Here is a 20,466-nt window from a genome sequence, read left to right as displayed (position 1 = left end):
ATGTCAGAAAGTAGTAAAAAATGTCTGTCACGGCTCCAACGTCCCAAGGTGACATCTTTAAATGTCTTGTTTTGTCTGATCGACGGTACTAAACCAAAAGATATTAGTTTAATATCACATAAAACTCACATTTGAGAGGATGGAATTTTTGTAGGAAAAAAAATTTAAAAATTAATTGGTTATCAAAATAGTTGCAGATTAGTTTTCTATTGATTTGACTAATTTGTTAATTGTTTGAGCTTGCTTGTATACCTTGATATGGTTGATGCATTTCTTTTTACATTTCTTATGGTCATTTTTGTTGCCTCTCCCTTTGACATTGTTCCTGCTGGTGTCTTAACACAGTCAGTATATTCACAAGAGCTTTCAGAGAGTTACAAATCACTCAAGTTAAAGTTTGATATAGCATGCTAGAGCTTGATTCATGTGTCTTTGTTCGTAATCACTGGGGAACCATATTTGGTGCTGTATAGTGCCTATCTTTAAGGTGCTACATAGCACCTTTGTCAAATGAAAACCTGTACCCAACTAAACTAAGTTGAAGAACCAGTGGAGAACCTCTAAAGAAGCATATCATGACATAAGATTCAGTAGTGCTATAAAGCACCTCTACCACCCCAAAGGACCGCTGAAGAATCACCAATTTATGTGTGTACAGTAGATCATACATCATGGAAAACACTAAACTTTAATTTTATTTCAGCATCATTTGTTTTTGAACATAATGTTAATGTGCTGGTATTGAATGTTTTCACATGAATTCACATCCTGTCATTAAAATGGCACCCTGAGGAAAACGTACAGGGAAGTAATCCCTAAAAACCTCTTATGGCTGAGTTTGCTGAATGATGCCACGCAATCACAGTTTACTAGATTAAATGGTGCATTGTACCTTTCCCTTCCAATCATACTGTACACTGTCAAATAGACATCGGTGATAACAAAAAAATGATTAGAATAACATATTTTTCACAATTATATCTCCTTTGTTTATTTACTTATTTATTGGGTGTCTTTATTTGTGCTCTTTCAGGTATATGTCACTTTCAAGTTAGGTCTCACACTGTTAAGTCTCTAAAAGTTCTAAAAATCTACAGCAAAAGTTTTCACACTGGAAAGGCATTGAAAAACTAATTACACACACCCTGTAGTGCAAAATGATTAGTGAATATCCTATATGTACACAAAAGCTGCCCACACACAGTGCACTATTATTGTGTTTCCTGAGCAGGACAGCGTTTACTATATAAATTCCCTGGTTTCCCCTTCACATATAAAATCTACTATGAGGTAATGTAGCTGGTGCTCTTCCAATATTGGTATGCATTCTTTTCAATTTGATTTAAGTTAATATATGGTTTCTGACAAATAGTTTCTAAAACAGAGCGGACCTCAATAACATTTCAATTGATTTTTGTTATATATGTAATTTGAGTGGATGTTCGCCTGCATGTAATACATTTCAAAATTTAATATGTTTTGCTACTCTGCTTTCTTTCTCTCTTTTCTTCCACTGCTCTCTTTTCCTTCCATCACTCTCTACCCCCCTGCTTCTCTCACTCTCTTTTGCTGCTACAGTTATTTAAGGAGGAGCTGACCCAGGTGAAGGAGGGCATGAAGCACATCAATGATCTGGCCCACCAGCTGGCGATTTCCGATGTCCATTTGTCGATGGAGAATGCCCGCGCCCTGGAGCATCTCAACAGCAGATGGAAAGTGCTTCAGGTACAGTTCACTGCTGGGTCTGTATTTTCTGTTTGACATTGTCAGCAGCAGCTTTTCCAGCAGTCAAATTTAAAGAAGACATTAGAGAGTGATTCCATGTGTAATTCTAGTTCAAACACAAGCAAAGTGTTTATGTGAAGCTCCAATGATGTGCGTACCTCAGGCTTCCAACTGCTTTATGTTTCTTTTATCTTTCTGAGCTTGTGAAGGACAGTAGTATGTGATGAAAAATTCTGATACCATTAGACGGGTGATCAGCGAATGTTTGCAATCTGCTGGATGATTGCCAGTTACTCAGGGGGATCATTAGAACCACTGAACTTCAATCTGAACAACACAATTTGTACACAGAGACCCTCATGGTCGAGTGGTTCAGGCTCCAAACATGAACTACAATGTCCCAGGTTTGTTTCCAGGTGGGAATGATAGGTGCATGTTGTTCCATGTTTCTCTCTCTCCTTATTTTCTATCATGTCCTTACTGTTGACGATATAATAATGGCACAATTTGACTCAACGACTTAGAGGATAAAGAGGATACAGTCTATGACCAGACTCAAACCAGTGACACAATGACAGCATCTTAAATCTCACATCATTTGGGCTTTCCCACAGTTTGAGGGCATCCAGTTACTTCATTCATCTCAATTTGTTTAAAAGCAATGAACAGACTCTTGCTTATGTTGTGTCACCCATCATAGTGAAAGGAACAAGCATAGTTTGAAAAATTGTCACTTGTTACAGTGTGTAAAGTAGAAATGATTTGTAGTAAAAGGTCTAAAACATGTTTAGCCATATGGTCTGTTAAAGGCAAGGCCTGTAAAGGTTGCTATCTGATCTGTTGAAACAATGGTAAAAATGTCCAAATGCATACTTAGATCAACTTCTATTCTGATTAACTTGTTAACTAATATCAGTGGCTGCCCATCAACATCCTGTAGCTGCATCAAAATAATTAACAGCCCCAATTCTGTGATTGGAAGCTGTTTACTGTAAAGCACCTGCAGCATGTTTTGAGTTTTGAGCATTAAGAGGGAAGATTTAACACACTAGTCTTAGTACCGACCTGTGTTCAAACAGCTGCTATTTTTTTGCAACTCTTTGTTCCCGTTTAACAAAGTGCAAATGAGTTGATCTCATTATTTTCTTAATGAACAAGTTTAAAGAAATCAAGGAAAACATTTGCATGGCATCAATTATAGAGTGTAACTGTAGGTCAGGATGTTTAACAGTTGATATGTGGAGTGTCTGTGTGAATCAAGCCTGTGGTATTTGTATGCATCACGAATTGGAAATTTAATTGAGGAATACATCAGATGTCCACCATTACACTCCACGGTTATCCCTGTCCCCTAATCATGAAGTGCTGTTAGCGTTTAGTCTGAACATTCTTCACCTCCTCAGTCCCTGACGTGCTGCACCCATTATAATTTGCATACAGGCCAAACAGATTAACTATTAACGCTATACCCATAACCGTCCACCCTGCCGTCTACCACCTGGACAAGAAGAACACATGCATCAGAATACTGTTTATTGACTATAATATAATTCGCATTCAACATCAATGTGTCTTATAAGCTTCTCATCATATTGAGAGACCTGGGGCTCAAAACCATCTTGTGTGATTGGATCTTGAACTTCCTGAAAGGCAGACCCTAGTCCTCCACCCTGACTCTCAACACCAGTGTCCCTCAGGGCTGCGTGCTCCCTGTACTCCCTGTACTCCCTGTCCACATGTGACTGCAATGCCACCCACAACTCCAACACCATCATCAAGTTTGCTGTCAGCATGACCGTCGTCGGCCTGATCACCAACGCCTACAGAGAGGAGGTCAGAGCCCTGACATCTTGTTGCAAGGACAACAACCTCCATCTCAGTGTCAGCAAAACAAAGGAGCTGGTTGTGGGCTACAGGAAGCGACAGGGAGAAGGACACAACCCCATCACCATGGGATGGGACTATGGTGAAAAGAATCAGGTTCCTCTGGATTCACATCATTTCTCTTTCTTATTTACTTTTACTTGTGTGTTTCTCTTAAGAGAAGAGAGTTTTCTTGAGATGGTAATTATATTCATTGTAAAACTGATTTGATGTCTCCAGCTTAAATGACAAACAATAAAACAAATGTATTTTTAGAATCACCTTTTTTACCGAAGCCCCAATGATGATAATGATATATGACAGAACAACTAACCCTATACATTGTGATAACCAGCCTCATGATGAGGTTGGTTGTCATGGTTAATAGGTTGTTGTTAAAATAAGCTATGAGAATGAAATGGAAACCCATTTCAGCCAAAGCCTTTAAGCCTCCCTCTAATGTAGGAATGGCTATTGTAAGATGTGTTGTTAATTAGCAATTCACCTGAAACTTAAAAGTGTGACAACACACCCCGGTCTCTCCTACATGAAGAGGCCAATTGTTCAATGAATCCACAACACGTCATCTGAAGCCTTTTGAAAATTTCAAAAATAAAGTTCCTTGGATTCATTGCCCTCTCTGGGATGCTTAGCCGAATGTATGGATGCATTATCCAGTGAGCATGACTGTGACTCTACAGTGTGCAGCTTTCAAGCTTAAGCTGCATTCTCCATCAGCAAACTCTGCAGAGCTCCTACAAGCACAACAAAACCCACTCAGCCTTCACGACTACCTCATGCGAGAACATCCTGCTACTATTAGATAACCTTCATGTCACCCCCTCCACAGCCTGTCATTTTTCGCCTCGTCACGTATTTTAATTGCTCTCTACTACTGTGTGTCTCTCTCTCGCCTGAACATGATGAGAACAATTCTAAGAAATTAATTTCCAGTATCCACTTTGCACACCCGCCGCTCCCTGAACTCTTGGATTTCATGTTGCCTCTGTGGCCTTGAAATAGCTCAGAAAGAAACAGTTCACAGGCAGAACAAGCAGAACAGTGTGGGCTATCTGGGGGTTTGATTTGTAAGCCAGTATTTTTCCGTGCTCTCTACTCTTAGTGAAGCAAATAAAGTCAGTTGCTTCAACTTAAGCCTTTGTCCTCCGAGTGAAACCAGTCAGACTGATCATTTGCAGCTGGAAAGCCACGTGATGGTACTCTCTGAAGATTAGAACTTGTTGTTCTAATTGTTGTTGCTAATGAGTTCTAATGCACTGTGTGTCTATACATACACTACTCACAAAAAGTTAGGGATATTCGACTTTCAGGTGAAATATATGGAAAATGTAAAAAGTGAATGCTACAGTGATATTATATCATGAAAGTAGGGCATTTAAGTAGAAGCATGCAATGGTAATTTTATTCATCTTAAACAATTTATTGAAAGAAAAGCTAACAACAGTGGTAGGTATACCACAACAAAAAAATTTTCAGTGTCTCAATAAATTGGGATGTGGCCAAAGGACGTCCACTCCTCTCCTTTCTGTGACTCTTCCAGTCACTCTGTATCTCTGTTACAACCTCCTGATGACACTCTGTGACCCTCTAAGCTCAGTGAAAACTTCCATCTGAGGACTTCCTGTTTGAAGCCTCGCAATGGCGAGGTGCTGCTGATCAATTGTTAGGTGTCGTCTTGGTCTCGTGATGTCAGAATGTGAACAGCATGATGAGGAGGACTGTTTAAATACCAATTCTAACTGAAGCAGGAAATGTATTGGTCGATTCATGGATCAAACCTGTTGTGAATTTTGCTGTTAATCACCTTGTTAGAGAACAGCAACTTGTGCAAAAAGTACTGAAACACTGAACAGTTGGACATGCGCATTCAAAGGTTTAGAGAAGGTCACATTAAGTTCACCTGGAAAGGTTAGAATGCATTTTAGGCATTTAGAAATTTCACCTGAAAGCCGAATATCCCTAACTTTTTGTGAGTAGTGTATGTGTGTTTATGTAAGCCCAAATCCATACTAAGTTTCTTAAGTGTTTAAAAGTTTTGAGTATGTACAGTGTTCAAAAAACGTAATAAAACATTCTCGCTATGGTCGATTTTGCTGTCGATGCACACTATGCAATGCACAAAGGAAGTGGAGAAGCAGCTGACAGCTAAAAAAATAAAATAAATTGTGGGTGATGGTGAAAAAGCTCCAAAAATCTTGGAAGTCAAAACAACAGATCGTAGGACATCACACTTACTGTATCATTTCCTGCTATGATGAATAGTATGTAGTACATACTGTATCGAATTAGTTTCCAGTATGACTTCGGGACACAGCTTGTATATTGTTAAAAGGCCCTCCTGCTGTGTAAGGATCTCATATATATATTTTTTAGCCGTGTTGATCCATTTTCAGGATACTATTTTGAAAAAAACTGATCATGAAAAAGTGCTCTTTGCTTGAAAAGCAGTGACGTACTTAATATCCTACAGATGCAGCCTTACTGGCTGAAAAGCAATTTTTTTTTTGCATATGTCATCCTACCTTCCTTGTGTTGCAATTAAAGTGTTTTTCTTTCATATAGGTCACAATGTGTATTAAAGGTTAAATTGTCATTAAAAGCATTTCAGTGTGCATAAAATTGCAATGATACACTTACTGAAGGCTGAACTGTCAAGGAGATATCCTCTACAAATTGTTGGCACAGTCTTGTGTATTTTAGGGAAAGATTGGTGGGGAGGAGCCACATAGAAAGAGCAGAAATTGGGACTCATCTTGTTCCTCACTGTCTTTTGTGTCAGAGGTAAAGAGTCTTCATGAAGAAATTCTTTTATATGACAGTTTCTGTTCAGTTATTCGTGCATGGTGTGCTATAGTACTTAGTGTGTCCTCTAGTCTTACATTCAGGAAAGAAGTGAGAGCATCTAACCCCCCCTGGTGATCGACATTGTTTAAAAGGCTTTCAGTATCCTTAGTCACTATTAGATATTCATCTCCCAGATCTTGGATGTTTTCCTCGAGTTTGTGTGATATCAGTAGAACCCTAATAACATATAGAGAGACAGGTGTTGCAAATGGTTTAAAGAAAAAAAAACTTTTCTATATGTTTCAACCTCCTTAGGGCTGCCCTGCTTGCTTTCCAGTCGATATCTACTCGTCCACATTCATTAATTTCAGTGCAATAAGATGCACTGACCTGGCATCTTGATTTCTTTAATTGTGAAAGCAAGCAGAATGGAGAAACCCATTTCTTTGTCTCCATTTCTGTGTCCAATTTCTCTCTTAATTAAAATGATAAATGCTAAATCCTACCAATATCCTGTGGCCTGTTGATTTTGGCTGCTATGAGTGAAAATGTATTTCCAAATTTGATTTGCTAATATTTGTCGATCATGGATAATTTAGTCATTTGTCTTCCTTATGGCAGCCTAAATTGCCCGTACAACAAATAGATTGTACAACAGCGCACAGTTGGCAGTAACGTCTCCACGGCACATTGACAATGCTCTATATTAGTCCAAACCAATTTAAATCACGGTCCAGATTATATTGTTTGTTTTTTTTCTTAGCAAAGGAGCAATGGTGTGTGTATACTGAGAAATACTAACGTAATATATCTAACTTTACACATTATGACTCATTGCCTGTGCTTTTCTTTGAAGTTTAAAGGCCCTTCAGGTTCTCTCCTGTCTCTTTCTCTCTTTATCTGTCTCTCTACCTCATTGCGAGTGGATTTACCTCCTATTGTTTGAGGACGCTTTTCAAACATCCAGCTGACAACGATTCATGTGCCAAATCCGATACATTTCAAGTAAACCGGGATTAGAGAGACTAAATCCCATTTGGTGGGAAACATAACTGATGCGAAATGCTTTTACAAAGGCAATGGCAAACTTAATTTTGTCAACTCAGTCTCCATGGCCATTGACGCAACACATGCGAGGCTTTGCATCTCTCTCATTTCATCTTCTTTTCCTCCAGCTCGTTTCCACACTGACATTGCAACCAGGATCCCTTGTCCTCGTTTCAACAAAATATATTATTTTGTAATCTCTGTCTTCATTTCCTACCTGCTGCTCTTCAAAGGCTTTCAAAGTCCTTCAAGAGGGGCAGCAGAGAAAAAAAGACATCATTAATATTCTGCAGTTAACTAATGGAGGCGAAGCAGGTGGTTTGTGTACGTGCATTTCTATTTTGGGGATTTGTGGTGAAGAGGGATGAACAGCACGATTTCCTTTGATTTAATTCTGCGTGTGCATGTGCATCCTCAGGGTTCCATAGAGGAGCGGCTGAAGCAGCTCCAGGATGCACATAGAGACTTTGGCCCCGGATCGCAGCACTTCCTTTCCAGTAAGAGTCCTCTTCGGCTATTTGAAGTTGTTACCTCAAGTCGCACCAGTCTGTGCCACGCTGTGCCAAGGCACTGTCTCAGAGTGTGGGGGAATGAAAATAAGGTTATGTGTATTACAGTTTTGTTGTGATGAGGTTATAAAATGCTCCCTGTGTGTGTTTACATGTTTGTGTGTGTATTTGGGTTAGAGGTGGAGCTGGCAGGCTTTGTTCGTCTGTCTTTATCAGTTCCAGCACACTGTTGCGATAAGCATCCCCAGCGATGCTCATCATAACAGTCATCGCTCTCATTTGAGCAGAGATACATATTTGTGAATTCTGTCTCTTCTTTTACCTGCTGCTCTTCAAAGGCTACAGAGAGTTAGCATGGGGGTTTGAAAATGTGATTTACTTTGCCTAGTTTAAACTGATGAAGAAATGGAAAAGCTGTGTGTTGCTGGGCTCTCTGTGTGAGAGTGGAGCTAAAGTGGAGTGTGCTTGTGTGTCTGGGGTGTCCTCACCAACCTCATCCAGTTTTACTGCTGTCACGCTGGCTCAGAGATGCCACACTGGGGCTTATATAGCACCACTCCAGTGCCAGCTCAGCCCACTGCACCCTGCAGAAACATCTGGGTTTGCGTTCATTTGTGCAGTACCAACACGCCTGTATTTCACTATGTTGTTTGATATAGCACATAATGCATATGGTATGGTGCATATGAAGCTACATAGGTAGACCGATTTGTGCCGTGGTGATATGTTTTGAAGGGAAATATTACACTTTTCACTCCATTATACATGTATGTGACAGTATGTATTACTGGTCACTTTTCAGACTAAGATTTATCATTTATAAACTGGATTATCTCATAAAATACAATAAAACAATACATTGTCAAAGTTTATACCAGGTTTGTAACAACTGGACTAAACTCCCAAACTGTATGTAAAGTAGTCAAAATTATCTCCACCTGCAACTAGCTGCAATAATACCTTGCACTGATGCATCAGTAGTATATGATAATGTAAGCCATACATTTTCCCGCATAATGAATACTTAAACTTGAAGTAAAGTTTTGCTGATAATGCTGATTTACTTAACCCTCTGCTGCATGGTGTTTCCACATGATAACGTTTACTTTATCTCAGTTTTACTAAAAGGCAGAAATATAAAATCCACGTTTTACTGTTTAGTTTTAAGAAAAACATGATGAAAAATGATCTGAGGGTTCCAAAGTTGATTTACTCCTCAATATTTTGACAAAATTCCTTCAAGAAAACAAAAAGTGTCTGGGATAAGTTCATTTTTAATTTTCATCATTGAAATCAGTTTAGATGTCATAGATTTTTTATGAAATGGCAAAATTAATTTGTTGCCATATGGCAAATCCATGCATGCCCCAGAGTCCCAGACTGTGCTCTGGACTTGCTCTGTGAGCTCCGGGTGTCCTCTGGGCGGCCTGGCTCTTTCCCACAGCCCACCAGGCAGCCTCTTGTAGCACGAGGCTTCTCTGACATTATGTTTACAACTTCTAAATAAATAAAATAAATAGAGGATTAAGTAAGATGTTGGTTGAAGGATCTTTACTTGTAATGGAGTATTCTTACATTGTTGTATTGGTACTTATACTAAAGTAAAGGATTTAAGTACTATTTCCACTAGTGGATTTGTAAGTGTATTTTTCACATATGCAGAGCAACAACATTGAAGCCTACATTGTACTGTGTTCTAGTACAATAATGGACGATGACATTGTGTGTGTGTGTGTATGTATGCCTCTGTATCTGTGTGTTGGTGTATATTGTCTGCCCCTGCTTCCTCTGTCTGCAGTCTGGCTGGTTTGATCTTCTGCTGAACCCCCTGTGGTTCAGTTTGGAGGCCGGTTAAAACGCTACAATCACCCTGTCTCACCTACTCCTCTACCCCCGTATTCTATTAGGCCGTGCCAAACAAACCAGTACTCTGTGGAAAGCCTGCACAATAGACTTGTCTCTTTGGCTTTACTGCACCCGCTGTACACCAGGGTAGCTCTGTTAAGAGGGTCTGAATGGACACGCTGTCTGGACATGCTGTCAGAGACATTTTGCACAATGGCTTTTCATGCGTGACATGCCTATTTTGAAATTGATTTGGTTTCTGTTTGTTTGCGCAGGTTCAGTGCAGATACCATGGGAGCGTGCCATCTCCCCGAACAAAGTGCCCTACTACATCAAGTAAGTGCAACTTCAGGGTCAGTGTCTGCATTGTGGGAATGTATAGTATGTACTTTTTTCATTTCATGCTAGCAGGCTGGATTAAGTGGGGATATTATTATTGTGACAAATAGGTATGACTTCTGTAGTCTGTGGAGCACATTGGTTACAGTTTTTTCCCATTGTGGTGAAGATTGACCTAAATTTATTTGGTTTCCACGGCTACCTCTGTAGGAAACAGGCCGTTTGTAGCATTATTTTAAACTATTTCTGTGACTGGCTGGCAGTATTCTTACGCTTGGCCTTGGCCTAGTGTTATCTGTCAGGGGGCTCAGCAGATTTATGATGGCACAGCCTGATACCTACTGCAAGGCCTAATGCTGGGTCAAAGCATCATATAACAATTGTACTGGGCTTCCATAGAAACGCTCATCCAACGTTTGACACATTTCATAACATCTATTGATAATTACCCCCTCCCCACTTTTGACTGCCTTAGTTATTTTTTCATTCAGGAAAATGGACATTATCAAGCAAAGCACCTGACATATTTCACTCTCCCTAAAAAGAGATGTAAGCAGCAATTCAGAGATTTGGAAGAAAGCCACTAACTTCATATTTTCACATCAGTTAAATGACATCTCTAACTGCAAAATCCAGCCCAAATTCAGACAACTCTTGTTTTCCATTGTACCATATCTCTTAAAATACCATCTACTGCAACACAAAGAATCTTTGAATTATTTTAGGGTAGAGGGTTGGATTGTTTTCCTTCTGACAACAAGGATGGGTAGGGAAACTCATTCATCTGTCTTTGTGAGTTAATATGTCATTCATACAAGCAAATTCAACAGCAGAGTCGAACAACCCTTCATTGTGCTTGCCTTAAGCACAGCTTGCCTCACATTTTCAAAGATTTCTCCGTTGCCCAAACATTTGTACAGAGTTACCGTCAGAAAGCAGATAAATACTAAATGATTCAGAGAGGAACTCTATTGAGCTCCTGTGAGCCCTATTTGCCTGAGCACTCATCTGTTTGTCTATTTACCTCATCAATACCATTTCACCTTTAGAGTGCTGCTGGTTTTATCAATGAAGTGTGTGTGTGTGTTTGTGTGTGTGTGTGTGTGTGTGTGGGTGTGGGTGTGTGTGTGTGTGTGTGTGTGTGTGTGTGTGTGTGTGGGTGGGTGGGTGAGAGTGTGTTTATGCCAAGAGGATGGTATTTTTATATTTGCAGTTTTGTAACTGTGAAAGCGTTTTGCACTCTTTGTTTCTCTACTGACTATGAGTATTTATTTTCTTAATCATGTGCAACAGAAGCTCGTGGGTCTTGTTTTACTATGCTAGTCAATTCTTTATGGGCTATATTACTGTACAAATGAGGGTGGTAGTAGTATCAGAGTACCACTTCACTGGGTACCAATCAATGAGTGCTCGCACTGGTGAAACGATGAGCGCTGCCCTAAACGGCCCTTGGGTGCTGGCAGACTTTCTGCCTCAGTGTTTCTCATTTATTTTGCTCTGCTTGTCCTTTTCTATTGGATCTTTTTTTGATGGTACATTTTCTGAATGTGTCCATAGACCTAGCAGTGGGATAGAAAGATGTTGTAAATTATGTGTGTGTACAGTGTGGGATTTCATGCAGTGTCTCCGAGTGAAGCCTTTTAAGTTACTGGCAGTATACTGTATCTCAGGAAGAGCAGGAGTGGTATGCAACTTTGATGCCTTAACCCGAAACCGTGATCTTGTTTGACATATGTCTGCACTTCACAAGCCTCAAATCTCTTGTAAACAATGGTTTCCCTGTCCTGCCCTCTCATTTTCCTCCCTCGCTCTCACTTACTACCCTCTGATCTCCCTTCTTTTACCATCTGCCACACCTGCCTGTCTCAGCTCCCTTAGCTCATTTATACTCCATTTTTACCTTGATCATTCCTTCCTGAAAATGTGAACCTCCACTCCTTACCCACTTCATGAATTCCTCTGCTTTTGTTTCATTTTTCTGTCTTTTCCCAGCCATCAAGCCCAGACAACTTGCTGGGACCATCCAAAGATGACAGAACTGTACCAGGCTCTGGGTGAGTAAGGAGACAATTACAGCACCCTCCGAGTTGTGCTCATTCACCCAGGACCCCCACTGGGCAGCAGTAGCACTTGCAGCATGGCGCCACCCTGCTTCTACTTTGAAGGCCCTGTCACACAGCTCATTAAGGGCCCTGTATTCCAGACACCGTAGGGACTACATCGCTACTGTCATTAACTTATGAGGCCCAATTTGCCAGCGCTGTGATTGCTTTTTTCTTACTCTTTAATTAATTGTGATTAAACGACATCATGTGTTCTACCATTAATCTGATCTGACATGAGGAGCTTGTAGGGGAGATAAGCACACTGTCGCATACTCATGCCTGGCTAAACACACACATGCATTTGCACAGACTCATACACAGATAACATTTGCAATGCAGTATACTACTAATGACTTCTGCAATGGTGTGATAAACATGAGGAGAGATAGTGATGTCTAATTCCTCGATGGCAGGGTGGAGTGGTACGGGATGGGTTTGTTTTCTCTCATCTTTTCATTTACTCTAATCTCTTTCTATCTCCCTCTCTCTCCCTCCATTAGCGGATCTGAACAACATCAAGTTCTCAGCATACAGAACAGCTATGAAGCTGCGGCGAGTTCAGAAGGCTCTGAGATGTACGTACGGCATTTCATTTTATTGTATTCTCTGTCTGCAAAGCTGCGATGACTGGTTAAGTGATATACTGTTATCCTGCACCATCAGTAATCCACTATGACAAGCTCTTTTCGGGAATGAGATATAACGATTAGCTGTGGCACATTTCTTTATTCAGTCGTCAAGGGAATCAACACTCCTCTACACACCACATAGATATGTGGCTGAAACTAGTCCCTGTACTCTCCATTACTATTGACTTTAAAGTGCAGAAATCATAAGTATTGATAAACTCTAGAGCCACAAGAACCACTCAACCACCGGGTTCTTTCCTCATTTTCATTACAGCTTGGATCGTTGGCATGCTAGGTAATTACAGCTATTAATTGGTTCATTTGGCCTATAAAAAAGAAGCCGATTAGTTTTTGTCACATGGTTGAGGCTTGAATATGTGGCCCCTCAGGGTTACAGGACTTGTTGTATCCTACTTTCTGTCCATTTCTCTAACTATTGCTGATTCTTCATGATCATTTTGTGTTGTCTTTGTGCCTCAAATGTCCGGCTCTGTCAGTTTTTCACTACCTTGAACCTGGCCTTTCTTTCTTTCTCTTTGTGCTCTAGACCCCTTAATTGTATCCATCTTCCATCACCTTCAGTGCTCTGACTCCAAATGAGTCCATATTTGCCTCTCCAAGTGGATAATTTAGCAATTTTCCTTATTCATGTTCACCCCCTCTTTTTTTCTATGTCTCCTCTTGTAACCTTCCTGCCACCTTGTCTCTCTTCCACGTCCTGAGTAGCTGTAATAAAAACTCAGACCAGTGTGAAAAATCTCTTTCAGTGACTCTCCCTCTCTTGTCGCTCTCTTATCTCACCCTCCTCCACGGTTGATATCGTTACAGAATTTAATTGCCAGGGTGCCTTGATAACTGTAGAACTCTCACTCTCTCTCTCAGCACACTTTGTGAATGATTGCGCAGTGCTGTATAAGAGCCCATCAGAAATACATTTTTAGGTGATTCCCTCCCAACCCTGAGAATACTCCTGTTATCTCCTTGCTCTGTTCTACCTCATTATCATGCTATCCAATTATACCTGACATCAGCAGACACCCTTTTAGCTCCACTCCTAGGGATGGGCCATCAAATTAGTTTAGAAGAGTGAAATCAAATTTTTGTCACTGCTCTTGAAACATCTGGTAGGGTTTAAGTGGACAAAAAGGGTGAATAAGCACTGCTGTTGCTTGTGCTCTCAGTTGGCTGAGGTGAGGATGATGCTGCTGCTCTGTGTCTGTGTGTTTGTGCTCAAAAGTGAATGTGCAGTCATGTTATGTATGACTGAGGTGGTAAGGCTCCAGCACATGTATATGCATGCCTGTGTGCGCTTTTAAACTCATGATCTGTTTACTTTATCTCAAACCATATACAAATTTACATGGTCACAATGAAAGGATTACTATTAAAAAAGAATCCCAGCATTTTCTAAAAATGCACATAAAGGAATAAAATTTCCATTTCCGCTGTTGAGTGCACAACTGCTTAGAGATTTTTTTCCAGGTATCTGCGTTCCTTAATACCTATCAATGTGTGATTTTAGTGGATTTAGTGGCGCTGAGCAGCCTTGTGGAGGTGTTTCGGGAGCAGGAGCTGCAGCAGGGGGAGCATGTGATGGATGTGGTGGAGATGATCCACGGCCTGACGGCTCTGTACGAGAGGCTGGAGGAGGAGAGGTCCATCCTGGTCAACATCCCACTTTGCGTTGATATGTGTCTCAACTGGTTGCTCAATGTCTATGACAGGTATGTACGCTGGGGTGGGATGTTTCCATCTCGATAAGAAAACCTACTTGCGTTACAAGCTGCTTCAGGTCATCTAAGACAGACAGATAAAAAACATGCCGTTGTTGAATATTTGATTCTGATTGGTCAATCACGGCAGTGGAAGCATTAAGATAATTATTAAATCAGTAAAGTTATTTATAAGACAGCATTTTGTGTCAAAATGTTGATTTCTTTAGCACAAAACCGGGTATTAGGTGGGACGAACTTTTATCAGTGCCAAAAACAAGGCTCCAATAGTACAATATCCAGTATATACTAATTTACCTCCTACATCTGTATCCTTGCATTATTATCACCAATCACTTTTACATGGACTTCATTGAGTTTAATGGAATTCACCTGCTATTCTAGCAGTCAGTAATTGTCAGTGGGTTTAGCACTCGTAAAAGACCCTTTCACATTACACTGGGTCATTTGAATCAGTGGTACCATGAAAAATAATGGAGCTTCAGGTAAATACGCATCACACACAGTGACTGACTATGTGTAATCCCATGCCCCTAAACAGTTACTATACAATCTTTAACTGTTCCTCACGGTTCTAGGACTGTCTGACGACAGATTGATGTAATCGGTTCAATGGCTTGTTCTACAGACACCTATAAAGAGCCACAGCGAGGCTAAAGCTCCAACAACAATGTCCTGGCAGAGGGCCATCATCCCTTCTGAGACACAGCAGAAACAAATCCTCTTTTACAACAACATTCACTTTATCTATGCTCCTATTTGACAATTTTGTTCCATCTCTAAAGAGAAAGCACAGACACAGAAACACAGGAATAACTCCACGAGTACTGTAAATTTGTACCAGTACCATTTAACTACTGGCTGCTAATGAGAGACAATCAGAGACTTTACCCTCTGCATAAATTTCAGTAATTGCTTTTGTTTTCCAATAAATAGCAGCAGTGAATCTGAATGAGGTGTGTGTATGTTTGTGTGTCCATTTCATTGTGTATGTTTATTTGTGTTTGAGGCGGTGAATGTGTGCATATACAGTATGTTGATGTGTGTGTGTCCTCCAGAGATGTGTCACACTAGCAGGGTTTGCGGGAGTGACATGTCCCCTGAGGAGCAACACTGGGGTGCATATTGAAGATGGCATGGGACGCCAAGCAGAAAGTGTGTGTGAAAGGTGCTGACAGCCAGGTGTCCCCATGTGCTCTCCTGTGACCAACCAATGTGACCAACACCAGCTTTGAATCAAATAAGGGGAAAAGACGTTAATGTTCTCCTTATCACTTCTCATTTTTCTCCATGTGACTCTAATTCCCTAGACCGAACTCTAATGGTTTTGCCAGAGTAATATTTCTCTTCCTTGTGGTTTTACCTATCAGCGATTTAAAAAAGAAAAACAATGTGCCACACATTCAAAGCAGCATCCAGCTCTGGAAATGTAACTCGCTCTTTGATTCAATTTTATACTTCATTGATCTGATGTTCTCTGATGAATGTGATGTTCTTGATTTCCCACTTAATGATTCAAATGTTAATTCGATAAGCCTGTGATTTCTGTCAATGCTGCTCATCTCGGCAATAAATTCTTCCAGGCTTTGCTGGTGCCAGAGCTGTGAAATCTCAACGTGAGCAGAGATGGTGTGTTTGCCTCTCAAATCCAGTCTTACCACAGTAGCTTCCCCACATCCCCCTTTTTTATTTCAAGCAGAAAAAAGGCTTACATGACCCCTTTAAGCTCAGGTCACAACACAACAGTGCCATCTCACTGACCATGCCATTGGCCAGTGATCAGACTATTTATCAAGCTTTTGATACCAATTCTGAGTCTCAAAAATGCTGGATATGTGTGTATGTGAGAGTTTCTTAAATGTATGCTTTTTTGCAGTATGCATGCATGTGTTTGTCTGTAAGAGACATTTTGGTGTATGTGAGCTTATTATTGCTCTTCTGAACACTTTATCAAGCCCCTGTTGTGCCTTTAAGTACTCTGTATGTGCTCTAATACAATTTCACACTATTGCACTGACCTGCACTTTACTTCTTTGACCCACGTAATTCCTCCACACTTTGTCCCTCCCAACAGGGCTCAGCCAATGAATAAATATAATACCATGACACAGTACACCATGATTTGAGATCATTCGCTGTTTCAGAAAATGTCACCCTGCAACTTCTTTTTTTTCCCTCCTTCTCTTTCATTCTACTAGTGCTCGAAACGGCAAAATGCGTGTCCTCAGCTTCAAGATGGGATTGGTGAGCTTGTGCAATGCGGACGTCCAAGAGAAGTACAAATGTGAGTGTGACGCTCGCTTACGGGCCTAATGCATCTCCTCAACTACAAACAATGAGCCAAAACAAATCAGCGCTGATTGCCAGTATTACATAAAGACATCCACTTAGTCTAATGGAGGAAATGACTCTGCTGCCATAATGGAGAAAGCTTTCTTTACATCTGCAAAGTACACCGGGGGCCTTAAAAGGATTGCTTGCCAAAGACACCATTCATGCACACTCTCTTTCAATGCCTTTCACTCAAATTTTTCTCCACAAGTCAACTATCAAAGAGCTAAGTCGCTCCCTTCCTTCTTTTTTCGATTATAAATTATGCTGTAATGTTTTTATCAGTAGGCCACTCGAGTCTGAGATATGCTTTTACTATTGTATTGTAACCCCATTTTACGAGTTCCTAAACCTAACCCATTTAGTAAATATAAGTGAAATGGAGACTGAGCATGTGAACATGATGATAGCTGGACCTGGAACAGATTGCAGATGATACAGGATCTGAGACAACACTGACAAACCCATGCCAGGATTATTCATGCTTGGCACACCATCTGTGTCAGCTCCTAAAGACTGAGATTTAACAGATTTGCCTTCAATTGAATGGTCCCTGACGTGAGTCAGGCCTCTTTTCCTGGGTTCAGGTAGACATGTTGTGGCCTTAACAGTTTGTCATTCCCTGACTGATCCCATTTTTAGCAACTCCAGACGTCACTGGAGTAATATTTGCAAATAAATCTGAAACATTTGCATCAATTTACTTTGAGATACAGATGGTGGATGTTTATTCCATCATCACCAGTCTTTGGCTTGTGATTCAAAAAAAGGAATATGCTTGCTATTTCAAGAGCAGTTAAATTACTTGACTTTATAGTAACGCTAACTTTTTGATACTACATTTTAAGTTACTAGCTGTTTTTTAACATTTGCCTCTACACAGACACAATTTTATGTCAAATTTGCTGCTCTGACCGAACAAATGTGGCACTTACTGCTCTGTCACTGGATGCTGCTTCTGATTTTCACATCACAAGTACATGAAGAATATTCTGAAAACATTTTCAATCTCCTCTCCTAAATTGCCCGCCAAAATTAGTTTCACAATATATTTCAGGGAAGAAATAGTTCATACTGAGAAATGTGTGCAGAGTTTATTTTCCTCACACGCTCAGACCAGAACAATGACAGAAGTCAGTCCACAACATAAACAAAAAGCGTGGCATCGTGTCTGAACATGGCTCCTTGCTGTTGCCACAAAATGGTGTTTTGTCTGTTAACATGTGTTTTCATAAGTTTCAGTGCTTTCAGGGGCCACCGTAGAAAACTGTACTTACAAAGTGTGGATCTGCACCGTTAGCATGCCAGCATACGCCTGTAGTACGCTGAGTAGGCGGAGTTAACACACCATTTATTCCATAGTTATCATAGACAGCATATATGCCGGATCCACCAGATAAATTTGAGCACAGCAGCATTTACGTCACTACAACCACATGGCCCATGCAAACACAAACAAGTCAGTCAAGAGACAGGGAACTGATGGCTGTCATTCATCACATTCTGAACATTACTGTCCATTTTGGCAATTATTTGTCAACTAAGAAAGCTACCATGGCTTTTACCCTGTAGGGTGAGACTGGTGGGTTTTTTTGTCAGCTGACAATTTGATTACTGCTGCTGGGTGACAGGTTACACTCCATTTAAACTGTTTCTCTGGCCCTTGCTATTACATGTTTAGTGGTGTACTGGCAGACCCACTAACAGAATGTTAGCATTGTCATTCTGACGGCTTAGTATGTTTTTGTTAGCATTTGGCTCAGAGCACAGCTGTGCCTAAACACAGCCTCATACAGCTGCTAGCATGAATGTTTATTTGATAAGCCACTAGTGCTCAAAGCAATATTAGCTAATAACTGATGTACACATTACTAAGGGTTTTACAGGTAAAACCGTGTGAGTGCCACCACAGTTTAGTAAAGAAGTAGTTTCATACTAACTAGTAGTTACAAAAAAACACTTTATAGAATCAACAACAAAACTAACTAATGGGTGTTCAGATAGTTTGTGGCTTGTCCAGGAATACCATTATCTTACTGCAGAGTGTGCAACATTTCAGGCCACATGTGTCAGATGTAATTGGTCTATGTGTGGCAGTGTCTCCATAGAATTCGCTCAAAACTCATCTCCATCGAACAGCTCAATTTCAACATTCAAAATGTCAAACACGCCTCAGCTCTTGTTTGGGAACTTTATAGATGAGGTTGTTTAACATGCAGGTCTTAAAGCCAAGTGTTGTCCCTGTAGGGTTGAAAAAGTACGCACAGAATTGGCAGATACATGGGATGCTTATACTGGCATTGTGCAGCACCCTCACACGCCTGTCGGCATTCATCTCTTCAGTGACAGGCCGAGTCCCTGCTAGCTTGGTAAAGGCCTCATTCAAAACCTGACAAGACTCCACTTATGCAGCTCTTTCATCTCGAAGCAGACCAGCCAGACCTCTAATACTGATTCTGCCTCTGTCTCTATGTCACTGTAATGAGTATTATTCCACAAATCTGGGTTTGGTAAACCTGTTTTCTGGGAATGGAGGCTCATTGCCAAACATTTTTTTGAAAAACAGATGTGTTGCTCATACATTATTCATTTTCTGGTGGTTACAGACTTGTTCCGTCAGGTGTCTGGTCCTGGAGGTTTGACAGACCAGCGACACCTCAGCCTGCTGCTCCATGAAGCCATCCAGATCCCACGGCAGTTGGGTGAAGTTGCTGCTTTCGGGGGCAGCAATGTGGAGCCCAGCGTTCGGAGCTGCTTCCGCATGGTGAGGACAGAGGCACCAACCATGCATGTGACACCTAAACACATTCACAGATGAGCAATGGTGCATGCAGTTTGCTACACACATACACACACGTACTATAATAAAAGAGATGAAATCATCTGTCTGGAATATGTTGTGAGTTCACCTTACCCAATTTGACCAGATAAACACTGTTGTCGCGTTGATATCTATTAGTCTATTATCTGTCACAAGATTCAACTGCTGCAGCTGGAGCAAGGGGAACGCTGTTGTAAGACTGTAAATCAATGGCTTTATTGCCCCAATCAGAAATTTGATGTCAGCCTTGAAACCCACTCATTTATGCTATTACAGAATACCGATGCATCTCATACCTGTTAATCTATGGATTACTGTGAAGGAAAATAATGAGTGACCTCCAGATAATCAGAATAGTCTGTGCCAAGACAGAATGACAAATAGAGAAATAGAATTGTAAAGGCAAAAACTCAAAAAAAACCAAAATCGAATAGCTGTCATTTTCATTTAAAAGCTGAATATGAAAAAAATATGATTTCACAACAGGAAGCTGCTAGCTATGTGAAGCCCATTGTATTTCACTGATCAGCACAGTATGACTTTACTTCAAAGGAGGAACAAGTTAGATGCACCATTTCAGGAAATGGAGAAGTTCTAATTATTCTACCTAAAGAAGTCCCAACTGCACCACACTCACTCAGAATGTTGCCTTACAAACATTACATGTCATTAATATTGCATTGCATGGCTTTTAATGCTCATAAAATAGTCAGT

The 20,466-nt window shown here is 40.5% G+C and overlaps 1 protein-coding gene across 1 annotated transcript in view; it reads left to right on the top strand.

Annotated features, from left to right (window-relative positions):
• drp2 (dystrophin related protein 2) overlaps window positions 1-20,466 on the top strand; it is a 70,800-nt gene that overhangs the window by 30,722 nt on the left and 19,612 nt on the right. Inside the window, exons 7-14 of the mRNA XM_070836899.1 lie at window positions 1,579-1,725; window positions 7,859-7,937; window positions 10,070-10,130; window positions 12,126-12,187; window positions 12,739-12,813; window positions 14,390-14,591; window positions 16,799-16,884; window positions 19,538-19,695. Of these exons, the coding sequence (XP_070693000.1) occupies window positions 1,579-1,725; window positions 7,859-7,937; window positions 10,070-10,130; window positions 12,126-12,187; window positions 12,739-12,813; window positions 14,390-14,591; window positions 16,799-16,884; window positions 19,538-19,695 (870 nt within the window). The remainder of the gene's footprint in view (window positions 1-1,578; window positions 1,726-7,858; window positions 7,938-10,069; window positions 10,131-12,125; window positions 12,188-12,738; window positions 12,814-14,389; window positions 14,592-16,798; window positions 16,885-19,537; window positions 19,696-20,466) is intronic.

This window comes from Pempheris klunzingeri, chromosome 9, assembly GCF_042242105.1.
Source record: "Pempheris klunzingeri isolate RE-2024b chromosome 9, fPemKlu1.hap1, whole genome shotgun sequence".
Lineage (NCBI taxonomy): Eukaryota > Metazoa > Chordata > Actinopteri > Acropomatiformes > Pempheridae > Pempheris > Pempheris klunzingeri.
The sequence above is the reverse complement of the archived record's forward strand: the minus strand, read 5'-3'. Positions and strand labels throughout refer to the sequence as shown.